The 12,691-nt window shown below is 42.4% G+C and overlaps 2 protein-coding genes across 3 annotated transcripts in view; one reads left to right on the forward strand and one right to left on the reverse strand.

The window, feature by feature from the left end:
• The first annotated feature begins 244 nt into the window (after nt 1-244).
• Nucleotides 245-12,691, forward strand: part of LOC120458304 — a 29,176-nt gene continuing 16,729 nt past the window's right edge. Inside the window, exons 1-2 of one of the 2 annotated variants that reach the window (XM_039645904.2) lie at nt 245-526; nt 11,889-12,245. In XM_039645904.2, coding sequence (XP_039501838.1) covers nt 12,159-12,245 — 87 coding nt within the window. In that variant the 5' untranslated portion in view covers nt 245-526; nt 11,889-12,158. Of the gene's footprint in view, nt 527-11,809; nt 12,246-12,691 lie in introns of those variants that run through there. The other variant, XM_039645905.2, reaches the window with a different exon arrangement.
• On the reverse strand, nt 6,954-7,484 carry LOC120458305 (transcription initiation factor TFIID subunit 12). The gene is made up of 2 exons (XM_039645907.1): nt 7,293-7,484; nt 6,954-7,229 (listed from the first exon to the last, which is right to left on the reverse strand). Exons 1-2 carry the CDS (start codon nt 7,482-7,484, stop codon nt 7,005-7,007), a joined length of 417 nt encoding a protein of 138 aa, XP_039501841.1. The 3' UTR covers nt 6,954-7,004.

Below are 12,691 nucleotides of genomic sequence, written 5' to 3' on the forward strand. Positions count from 1 at the left end.
AGATTTTATAAACGCAATATCTTTATCTAAGGACGTACAGCATTTTTCTCTGTATTCCCGAAAGGGGAAATAAACATCAGGCCAACACAGAATTCCACTCAAAGCAATTATGAATGAATGGCCAGAAGAGCGCTCAAACCAGTTAACAGAGCAGCTGTTGCTGTCGAGTGCATGTTAACGCTTTCAGTTGGCCAACAGCCGCAGCTTCTGGCAAGTATTCTGGCTTTCAGTCCCACAACAGACGTCGAGGCGAGAGCACGCGGCCAAAAAGTCGTGCGCATGTCAAGTTGCGAGCTGCGTTTGGTTTTCGATTCGAGCCACATGGCGTATACGCGATACGGTCTGTGCCACTGTTTCTGCTACTGCCTGCATTGAGTAGCGAGTCAATAATGGTCGGTGGTCAGTACTGCGGCTTTAGTGCGTGCTGAGCTGGGTAGCAGATAATGTGTCAATAATTGAACTGGGCAATCGGCATTGCTCGATCAGTATGTGAATAGCCGACACTCAACTGGAAAGGAACTTCGATGTAAGCATGAGTAGCTCCCAAGAAGCTTCAGAGTTAAACAGAGTTGGTAACGAAGTGTTAACTAAATTAAACCATTTCAACATTTATGAAATGTGTGATAATTTTCTGTTTAAGTGAAGTGTTTAGGAAAGAAAACCAAATTTCACACAAATATCTGTTTTCAACTAAGAGAAAGGATTGAGCACTAAAAGCTGCTTTTATGTAAGACAACAAACACCACGCCGACACAACTGAAATTAAAACATTTAAATTTCCAAACACAAAAGCCCCTTATTTCACTTAACCCAATCAATTAGATCCCATAAGATATCAATACGAAATAGAAGACAAGTAAGGCACAGCAGCGAAGAAATTCGGTTCGAATAATAAAATGCAAATGAAATAAGTTCAAATCGGATCAGCAGAGTGACGTATTTAAATTTCACCAGGGGCAATTCGAATCGCCACGTAGTTCGACATTCGAGCCGTCATAAGCCGGAATTCGGTGCGGATTGCATTAGGGAAGTTCTTACTTTCTGGTGCCGCTCGAATTTCCCCGAGGCACTTGGGATGCACGTGAACTCTGTGCCGATGGATTTTCCATTCCCCACTTTCCTCCTCCCACTCCCATACAGGTTTTTTGCGACGTTTGTCAACGCCATTTGCTCTCTGTTTGATTTGCATATTGCTACCTGTCTGGGTTTCCGAGGAGCCCGTGGACGTGCGTGATAAGTAAACAGGAGACAGGAAAGACAAAAGGAGGGGCCAAACGTGATAAAATAGGCGAAAGAATAGCGGATAAAAAATGAAAACATTTGCCGGAAAACAAAGAAAATTATCGGACCAGATGCCCGGGCTTTCCGTTGTCCCAACCCCCGGGGGAAAGTTGTAATAAAAAAAATAAAAATAAAACCCGGGGTCGCCAGTGACAAGTGACAGGTTGCTTGTTTGCTTGTTTGCCGGGCCGAATAATGTGGTCAGGTCCGTCTGATATGGCCGCCTAATTTGGGCGACGCTTTTATTGTTTGCCCACGGACATGGCGTCATTATCTCCGGGCATTCTCATGCCCTCCCCGCTTTTGTTTACACGCACTTTTAACGTGTTTATTCGGCCGCAGCGCAAACTAATTGAAACACACCGGGCGTATACTTACTATATTGTAATGCCCGTGGGCGTGTCACGTTCCGCGTGCAATCAGTGGCCGCCTTGAAATCCACTCGTCTGCAATTGCACTGCACTCCCCTGCCACGCCCCCCGTTTGCTCTTTGAGTCTATCACTCTGAGGTCCCACTGTCATTTGGCCCTCAATGCCAGCAGCTGAAAGCTGAAACAACAGCCCACTGCTTCCTCCATTCGTAGTCCTCGTCCTCGTCCTCGTCCTCACCAACGTCATCATCATCGCCATCCGCCGTAGTCGCGGCTACGGCGTATTCGCTCAGAGGTTCACGCTGAGGTTGAGGTTGAGCCGAGCCGAGCTGAGTGAGTGAGTGAGTGAGTGCCATGGGCGGCAACTTGTTTACCTGCCTGTGTTTTAATGAAATGCAAATGCAAACACAAGCCGTTAAGCACCATGGGCTCCATAGGTTTAAAGTGGGCCAAAAATAGGTGAAGGATTGACTGCAAGCGCTATCCATTACCCGCTTTCTCAGCCTCTATTTATGAATTATGTTTTATTTTTGACAAATGTGCTGGAAAATTACTTTCTTTTAGAAACAGGTGTTCCTATAGAAACTTTTATTTTTATTTAAGTTAAAAACAGAGCATATAGCATTTAATTCAAAACCTTAAGTGGCGGATGTTGTGATTGGTTTGCTGTATATTTTTTAAAACAGCAATGTTTGTTTTCATAAGCTCGATGGCTTCGTAAGATTGATTGCATTCAGACAGTGAATCGAAAAAAACCTCCGAGTCTATGCGTAAACAAGCCACAGTGCGCACCTGTATCCGCACTTCTTCTCCCGCAGCCAGGTAATTTTTCCTGGCCCTCTGCAATGGCACTTAGTGGTAATGGGGTTACTGCCAAGGAGTCGCACTCGCTTTGAGAATGTCTCTGATTTTGTGCGCAAACACTTAAATTTCCGTGACAGATGACAATTTGCCACAATTGCACATTGCAGTGCAATTAGATTTAATACATTTTCAAATGATATGAATGCAACCCAATTTCATTCATGCTCGCATAAATAAATTGGCAAAAGATTCCTTTACGGCCAAGAGTGCTGATCTTTAGCCCGCAGCTTGGTCTTAAGTTCACATTGCCATTGGGGTCGTAAAAGCGGATTTAAGCGCCATTTCAAAATTGCGTGGGATTGAACGCCATTGCGTTGGATTTTGACTTAAAGTGTCATTTGGGTATGCATTAAATTTATGGCAATACATTAAACTAAATACTCCTCATAGAAGCTATCAAAGGTGTCGTCGCTGCGGAAATTGCACGTGACAAACTTATGAAAAGCGCTAAAACATGTTGGCCTAAGCGGTTTTTTATGACGTATACTCAATTTCCTAATGGCACACACTGGGTTTAACGGAGGTTGGTTAAAAAACAAGCCGATTTGTATCTCAATATAAGCACGACATGCTCGACAAGTTTAAAGTTTTAATTAAACAAGTACGACGAGCTAGTTACTCCATTATGATGAATTTAACAGAAAGAGCACTTTAGACTTTCAGCAAACTTTGAAATGAAGTCCAGAATAATACGTTAAAGATAAATTTTACTTTGCCATTCAAGTTAAATACACATTAAAGTCAAAGCGTCAAGGATAACGTCAAATACTTGTGTCCCTAAGCCGAACTGGGAAAGTTGAAAACTTTTCCAATTCGCTTAGTTCATTAAGTTGATTCATCGGGAAGTGAGTTGTCCGAACTCCACAAATGGTAATCAACTGCCATTGATTGCTCCGTTTTTTTCAGGTTCTAGTCCTGTGCCAAAGACTCTACTTGATTAAAAGCTTTGGATTGCAGCAAACCCATTGACCTTGGTCGGAAACCAGAGAGGATTATATATATTTTTTTTGGCCTGGCCCAGCGTCAACTCTTTGGTAACATATCACTCAACTCAAGTTTTTGCCCCGGCCCCAAAGTTGCCATGAATAACTTGCGAATTTCTTTGAAAATGACTCGCTCAAAGGCGGAAGTTTCCGCCTTTCTCCTCGCGTTTGACATGCAGGAGCGGTCGTCACTTGAATTTAATTAAAAAAGAATTTGTGTTCTAAACTTTTGAGCTGCAAAGGCTGCTGCTGCATTTACTTACCCATTAGAGGGCTCCATCCACATTAATTCACAAGTCGGGTCAGACGGCCAGAGCTTAATCATAATGTGCTAACAAATACCGCCTTTGATTTATGCTGATAACGCAATTTGGATGCCTCATATTTTATTCTGACGCCTGGCTACATTTTCATTAATCTACGGCCAGCGGCGACCGATTTCACTTTAATTCAATTTATATCTACCAACAACATCATCCGCAACACCATCGAGAATTCGTATACGTATTTATTTCATGCGCACGATTTCGAATACCAAAACTGAAACCGAAACCAAACCAATGGCCTATGGGCCATGATGTCGGGACAAAGTCACTTAGCTGCTTATCTCCTCGGAACTAAACCAGATCGCCCTCAAATGGAGTGGGCGTGGCACATTGTGTCTGCTTTTCCTTTTTTTTTGTCACGCATTGGGGAATATGCACGACAAATTCATTATAATATCGCCCAAACGCAATCGTCGACGGCTTGAATTTTCCTGCGTGCGTGCCAAGACATACGACAAACGAATTTCCTCCCGAATTGCTCTGGTATTGGTGGCATACACACAGATACTCACCCACACACTCACACAGACAGGCAAACAGGCGAACGAAAACACTCGCTGATCCAATATGAAATCAGTTTAAATGCGCCCCAATGTGTCGTTCCTGGATTATGATTGCGAACGTTTGTGGCTGCCCCGAGGGCGAATACAAATGTAATGAAAAGTGTTTTCTATATTTGGCCACAGCCAAACAGGATTATTTCAAAGTGTTAGTACTGTGTGTACCTCAAATGTAATATAAACAGCAATTTGTTCAGCGAGGCATTGATAGATATAGATTTATTTTCAATGAAATTATTAGTCCCACATACATATATGCTGTTCAATCCATTAGCCTTTAAATCACTTAATTAATTTAAATCACTTAAGTTTGCAGATTGATTATTTTTTCTGTGTCAGCTGTTCTCAATTATGTATTTAATCTTTATCCAATCTATTTGCAGCTGTATGTATTTAATCTTTATACAATCTATTTTTTAGTTTAATTAGACAAGCTATGTACATAAATTGTGAAAAGTACAAAAAACTAATTAAAGTTTCGGGCTGTTTTTGGTTTTAAAGCAAACAGATATTGATTATATATAAGAAAAAAATACAATCTCTTTTAAATCTTTTTAAATAATCACAGTCACTGTTTTACTTTTTTTATTTATTTATATATAATATATCTCTGGAATTCGCTCTGAAAATTGCTGAAGAAATGCAGCTACTGAGCATGCAAAACATTCACCGACATGAATGAAGTCCTGTGGGTATTATTTAAATAAGTGTGGATCATCTTTTGAATACAAAAATACAAGTTTGCTTAAGAGTCAGAGAGAAAAGCTTCTGAATTTTTTCAGCTCTTTTTTTCGCTGCTGCGATATGCCCATGGCCGGCGAAAAAGTATTCTTTATTCTTGTGGCACCACAAAATAAAAAAAAAACAAGAGAGAACGCTATAGTCGAGTTCCCCGACTATATGATACCCGTTACTCAGCTAGTGTAAGTGCGAAGGACAGTTTTTCGTTTGTGGCGTTAGAGTGGCGTGGCAAAAGTTTTTGGCAAATAGATAGAAATTACAAGACTAATACAAAACTGAAAAATATCAAAACATTTTCAAAAGTGGGCGTGGCAGCTTGGGCGGTTGTGGGCGTTAGAGTGGCGTGGCAAAAGTTTTTGGCAAATAGATAGAAATTACAAGTCTAATACAAACTGAAAAATATCAAAAATTTTTCAAAAGTGTGGGCGTGCAGCTTTGGCGGTTGTGGGCGTTAGAGTGGCGTGCCAAAAGTTTTTGGCAAATAGATAGAAATTTACAACACAATACAAAATGAAAAAATATCAAAACATTTTCAAAAGTGTGGCGTGGCAGCTTGGCGGTTTGTGGGCGTTAGAGTGGCGTGCAAAAGTTTTTTGCAAATCGATAGAAATTTACAAGACAATACAAAAATGAAAAAATATTAAAACATTTTCAAAAATGTGGCGTGGCAGTTTTGGCGGTTTGTGGCGTAAGAGTGGGCGTGGCACCTGAATCGACAAACTTGCGCTGCGTCTATGTCCTGGAGTCTGTATACTTAATCTCAACTTTCTAGCTTGTTACTTCTGAGATCTCGACGTTCATACGGACAGACGACAGACGGACAGACAGACGGACGGACAGACGGACATGGCCAGATCGACTCGGCTACTGATCCTGATCAAGAATATATATACTTTATATGGTCGGAAACGCTTCCTTCTGCCTGTTACATACTTTTCAACGAATCTAGTATACCCTTTTACTCTACGAGTAACGGGTATAAAAATATGAGGAAAAATCGTTCTGAAATTTCCGCCTCAGCCTTATCCTTTATTTTGAGCAAAGGACCTGAAAAGGAAAACCCAGTGCCTGTTCATGTGTGTAAATGGGAGCATGTGAGTGTTTTCCAGCCCCTGTGTGAGTGTGGTATTATGCGCTCTGGCATTTTTATGGCACTTTAACTTTATGTTGAGTAATTCCCGGCTGAAGGGCGAGAGTCAAGAGCTCGGGAAAGTGTGGCCGAGACCATGATGACCGTTTCGCAGGGGCTATTCAATTTGAGTCCGGCTCTTGACAGCCGCCATTGAATTTATTAATTGCTTAATCATGATCATCCTGCTTGCAATTTATCATCGGGCATGCACCTTTTTTTCATTGATACCTGAATGGATATTTACAACTATATTCTTTCGTCATAAGAGATTTTTTGTTTTTTTTATAATCAATCAAATCCTTTTGTCAGCTACCAAAATTCTATTAAACACGAGTTTTTCGTATTATTATCCCGATTTTTTATCATAACACTTGAAATAATTGTCCAAATGTGGAATGCTATGCCTCGTTAAGCTTGTATTTTATCCTCAAATCGATTGGCATTCAAATTTGGTTCTCTGAGTTTTTTGCCATTTTTGGCAAAATTTGATGATGGTACCCCTTATAAAAAAGTGGAAAAACTGATCCAAAAATAAAATTTTTTTTATTCTCCAAGAAGTGGTTGGGATCATTGGTATTGGCAATTAGATGCAAAAAAAAGTTATTCTTGTACATATGTGACCGTTTTTGGCCAAGGCTATGAAGGTTGTAGTGTTTCATATTGTGTACCTATTTACTATTTTCACAATTTCACAATTTTCCATTATTTTTCCCTTTATTTATTAATTATAAGTTAATATAGCTAATTTATTCAAAGGGGAACTCCATGTTGTACTCGCGCTTGAGGACGAATTTCAGGTCCAGGATGCTAACGTGGCTCTTTCGGTACTTGGCCAACTTGACCATGCGCATGGAGACGTCATTAACGAAGGCATCGGCTATTCTGGCCATCAAATCACATCCCTGATCGTCCAGCGAGGCACTTCCATCGATTTTCTGCACAAATTGCTGCATGTTGCTCTTGCTGATAATCTGATGGGCGGAGAAGAAATCCGGATCGATTAATGCGTCTTAATTGGGCAAGTCGTTACTTACATCATAGCTGCCGCCCGGGATGCACAGGCTCTCCATTTCGGTGGCTGGCTCCTTCTCCTCGGAGCTTTCGCTGCTGGTGTCACTGGAGCTGCTCGAGGATCTGGTCGAAAAGGGACTCTCGTTGTCCGACGATTTATCGCTGTCGTCGCCATTTAGGGCAAGGGACCAAGGGTCCTTGTTCATCCTATCCATGCTTCAATTAATTTGATGCCCTATTCCGCTTTCGCCACATGCACTAGCTGGTGAAATGGCTTAAACTGGTTGGAAATTATACTGACCTGGGGTGTAAATAAATGCATACTTTTAGGTCTTGTGTCTTTAAGAAAAAGTTGAATCGTAATGGTAAAGTAACCTTTTTTTTGGGCGTCTTGGGACATTACACTTTCTCACTTCTTGCCTCTGCAATAGTTTGCATTGGGGCAACCCAGCTGGGCCTTGCAGACTCAACTCTTCGCCCTTGGCCTGCCATAAATAACCAGTTTAAGTCGCTCTCTCTGCAGCTGAAAACGATTTCCATTGTTGCCGCAGCGTTTCCCTCCTTTCCGCTGCGGCTTTTCCTTCACGGTTTTTCCGCCGTCTTGTGCTTTTGATTTATGTTCCGACTGGGCTGTGCGCTTTTCACTACTCATGCGCCGCCGCCGTCTAAATAAATATCAAAAAGCAACAAATTGTGGCCGTGCCATAAACGACCTTTGCCCCGGCATAAGAAGCAGCCAGGCGACAAACGCGTCGTCATGGCTTAATTTTATGCCAGGTGAGTCCTGTGCAAGGCCAGTCAAAACAACAGCCCACACGTGCCCAGGTGTCCTGCCAGCCTATTATGCCGTTTGTTCTTTTCGCCAACTCTCAATGCACAGTGGGAATTTCACTTGAGCGGAGCACCGCACCAAATTTAAGGCCACCTTGGGAGCTTCGGGTTTCAGACTGCAACTTAGGGCAGCTGTGTAAACTGATTTATAAGCGCGGTTTACGGCTATAATTTATATGCCTAGTTAGCAGTCCAAACGTAAATGATTTTAATTTGAACACCGGTGCTATCCGAATACTCGGAGCTACTTCTTATAGAAAATTGTAATCAATGGTAACTATTAAAATATAAAATTAATATAGATACACCTAATAGAGATTTCGAATCCCATCTCAATTTACAAGCATATTTTTTGCGAAGCAACATTATTTTCTTCTATGAAAATGTACTATATTCCCATGTTGCCAGTGCCACAGTGCCAGTTTTTGTCATTCTAAATCGGTGTGCCATTTGCCTTTGCTGCGTTCCGGCCACTTTGGAGGTGCTCCTCGGTGTCCTCGTTGTCCTCGACGTCCTCGGCTTAATAAAGTCGCCTACTTAAAGCGAGCGACAATGACATTGTGCGTATGTTGCCCGTCGTCGCTGAAAAGGGGAAGGGGAATGGGATTGGGATTGGGGTGATGGGGGGCAGGTCGCCCCTTGGCCATGTGTCACACATCCGCATCCGGTGTTTGGCATTGGCATTAGACTGCCTCTTTCCCTCTCCCCCTCCCTCTCCCACCTCACCGACAGTCGTTTGCCGTTTCCGGCATGCGACTCTTTTATGTAGCCGCTTTTATTTGCTGTGTGCACTTTTCAGCTTCTGGCCGCTCACTTCTGCCTCCTCTGGCTGATTTCTGTTTCATATTTTGCCTACTGGCCTTATGTACGGTGAACGGGAGAAAAAAGCGGCCGACGTTTAGCTTTAAGTGTGCCGAGTGCCATAAATTTCACTTTGTCAGGGTCTTTAATCGCCCTAGTCCCAATCAGGCATTGTGGGCACTTGAATGGGACTTGCCTGGTGTAGAAAGGTTAACTGTCGTCGGGCACACGAGAAGCGAGTGCCTACAACTTATGGCTAATCAGTGTGCCTCTTATTGGTTTCATTACATAGATAAAAAATTATTTTGACTCATTTTTTTTAATAAGAATTAAACTCTCATACATCCTTTTTTAAAATTCGTATACCTTCGACTGTAAAATGCTTTTTAAAAGACTTCAACTGGTTCATTTTTCTTCATTTGTTCATTCCTCTAGATTTAATATACAAGCATGTTCTTTCCTCTTATTAAAACAACTGCTCAAAAAGGTTTCTCCAGCCTTCAATTTGCGTTCAAATGGCACATATCATATCCGTAACGAGAATGCCACTCAGTTGCTGTGTATGAAGTGCTAATTTGCTGTCGTGCACACATAAAAAACGACAGCCTTAGTTGCCAAAAATGTTTGCATTAATCACACATTTGTCAAAATTATTCAAATGTCTTTGCGGCGCAGGAGAAAGGGAATACGAGTGTGTGTGTGGGCATGAATAGTTAATACGGATGTGGGGGCTCAAGTCGCTTCTGGCCCCTCAGTTTCAGCCGCAGAATGGTGTCTGTGTAATAAAGCTAATGAGTTTCTGCCATGTCTGGCAGAGTGTCGAGACTGAGGGGCTAATTCCCAGCTAGTCAGCATGTTCAATGCACTCGCAGCTACAGGCGGACTGCCATTCGGCATGGTTTTATTTCCCATGATTATGGCATTCTGTTAAGGATTTCCCACACACAAATGAAACAGCCACGCATTCTTAGTCCCTGTTTTGTTATCGTGGCGCACTTTTTCGCCTACGCAGAGGCTGTTCTAGATATTGCGTATACGCCGCAGTGGCAGATAGCAACGTTGCGTATACGCCACAGTGGCAGATAGCAACGTTGCGTATACGCCACAGTGGCAGATGCGAAATTAATTTAAATCGAGCCAACAACACACAGACTATTAAACCGAACTCGATCTGCAACAGATTCGCGTTAATGTTTCATAAATGCTAAAAGCAACACATTTAAATTCTTTCTCCATTTAAGTTTTTAATTACACTTAGCCGGCGAAGCGCACGGCAGCAACAGGAATCAAAATGGAAATGAAAATGGGTAGCAGACGAGGACGACGATGAGAATGGGAATGGGGATGGGGATGGGGATGAGATGAAATCCTTTAATAGGCGGCGCGCCATTTTGTCGCCGGCATCGTTGCTTAATCCTTTCGCGGCATATTTTCCAGCGCGCCGTGACTTAATGAGGCGCTTTTCTATGCCGAGCACGCGGCTCGTCCTTCCACGCCCGATGCCAAACAATGTGGATACTTCCGGGAAAAGTGTGATTTCTAAGCCAGCAGACATACACCTCTTATCAGTTACATTTACGGTGGGCCAGGCGGTAATGTGGCATCGCATTTAGTTGGTCACGCAGGATGCCTAAGCCTCATTTGTGTGCCAAAAAGTGTGCGAATTTAATTTTTCAACAGGAAATTAATTTCGCTTCCTTTCTGGAATTATTCTGGCAGACCAAGTTAAATTGATTAAGAAGATTGATATCGTTGCATTAGCTAGTATTCATAAATTTGCAATTGCCAATTTAAATCATACGGGTTCGAGTATTTTGTCCAGAGGACTCTATTCATATTTATCATATTACTTACGTGAGAATTAAATTCCAGTTAATAAAAATTAACTTACCTATGGCATTTATCAACTCTTTTCAACTGATTTTTCAATTGATTTTCTGTGAAATTTATTCAAAAACCCTAGCTCAAGGCGCATTCAAAACTGTTTGTGTTGGTAAATCGGCAAATCGAGCGACTTGACTGGCACAAAACAAACACGGACTGCAGGCAGCTATCTTCGCTTCATCTCATACTGGCATCGCATCGCATCGCCTCGCCATTGCAAACAATTTACCTCGGGTCTTAGCCTACATTATTTGTTTGCCTTGCTTTCCTGCGCTGGCTTTCAGACTTTTCAGCTGATGCAGCTGCAGCTGCAGCTTAGTAATTCTCAGTTGTTTTCCTTTAATGTAATTTCATCATTTTATGGAGAAGATGGCAAAGCTGGCAAAGGTCAGTCGCGGTGGCGAAGGTCGCCTGATAACTCATTCAATAAAACCTAAAATAGCAAAAAGAAAAAGAACATCTGTATACAAAGCTATCTGCCGAGTGCTCTAGTTTCTCAGGAAATTGAAGCTTTCAATACTTTTTAGTCTACCCTCTTTGTTGATCTAGCGTCTGTTGTCTTGCCTTTTGCTGCAGCACCAGGAGTTGAATTTAATTTAATTTCCCTACTCGACGTCGACCTTTTGTTGCCTGCTTGTTTATTTGTGCGAAGAGCAGAGGCAGTGGCCAAGTGGATATAAGTTTGTGGCCACGTAGTAGCCAATTCAGCCACTCAAAGCCAAATGAAGTGTTAACGCCGAAAGTGCCAGGAGCAGTTGGTTGCCAACTGTCGCATCCGGTGCGTTTGTTGTTTTTGCTGCGAGCAAAAATGCGGTGCCACAAACGAAAATCAATGGCATGACCGAAAAAAAAAGGAAGGAGGGGAGGGAGGTAGAAAATAAAGCAAAATGCAAACTAAAATCCCCGAATGAGTCGATTGTGGCAACGATGGTGAAGTGACGTGGCGGAAATCGGCGATGCCACATCCGATTTCCCCGCCTTCCATTTTCCGGGCGATGCCGGAAAGGCTTGCCAACGTTTTCCGGTGTCGCCGCATTTCGCATATATGCAATTCAATCTGAATGCCACTCAAACGCTCTATGTTATTTGTTCCGCATTCGCAGATGGTCAGCGCACCAGGTGATGTGATTGGAAACAAGCGAAGCTAAGTGCATCCCATTGCCATTGCCAATTTGCGAGCTGAGCGGCTGTCTCGATGGCTTGCCGCGGCTCCGAGAGCAAATAGTGGATATCTGTGACCCGAGTGACATGTTCGATTGAATGCGGCAGCAACAGCAGCACCAGCAACAATCTGCAACACTGCAGCAGCAACAGCAGCATCAGCAGCAGCGGCATCAGCAGCAACAACAGCAAGAGCAACACCAACGAGCAACATGTTGACCACTCACCATCTGCACCACCTGCACCACCATCGCGGCAGCACGGCCGTGGAGCTGGACAAGATCACCAACCTGAATACGGTAAGTCCAGGCTATCTTTACAAGTATTTATCTGCTTTTTTAAATGCAACACTCATCTTAAGCTATCCGAAATAGAACCTAGAAATTTGAAGACTAGAGGGGAAGTATCTAATGTTTTAATCTTTAAAAGCACAAAGTTAAAAATCAGAAAAAATTACACATTAGCTGAAAGTAATTTATGTATTTTGAAAATCGATTTAAAGTCGAAAAGCAAAGCTGTCTAGTCCTTGCGATGACATCAGTAACTTTGCCTTCTGAATTCGCAGTGCGAACGCTTGATTGCATTTGAAAAGATAAATTCTGGCAAAGAGCGAAACCAATTTAGCTTGTTCCCAAACTTGAAAACCTCAAACGATTGCCAAATTGCATTTGCTTTACCAAAAAATTCTTTTGCACTTGGAAATTCGAAGAGTTTTGTTTCTGGCTGCGTGACCTTTCGAAAAAAA

This window comes from Drosophila santomea, chromosome 2L, assembly GCF_016746245.2.
Source record: "Drosophila santomea strain STO CAGO 1482 chromosome 2L, Prin_Dsan_1.1, whole genome shotgun sequence".
Taxonomy (NCBI): domain Eukaryota; kingdom Metazoa; phylum Arthropoda; class Insecta; order Diptera; family Drosophilidae; genus Drosophila; species Drosophila santomea.

What these genes read in the sequence shown, in the direction of transcription:
- LOC120458305 (XM_039645907.1), bottom strand. Translation starts at nt 7,484, where the DNA reads ATGGATAGGATGAACAAGGACCCTTGGTCCCTTGCCCTAAATGGCGAC. An exon ending in TCCCGGGCGGCAGCTATGAT is followed by an intron (nt 7,230 to 7,292) that starts GTAAGTAACGAC and finishes TCCGCCCATCAG; the next exon opens with ATTATCAGCAAGAGCAACAT.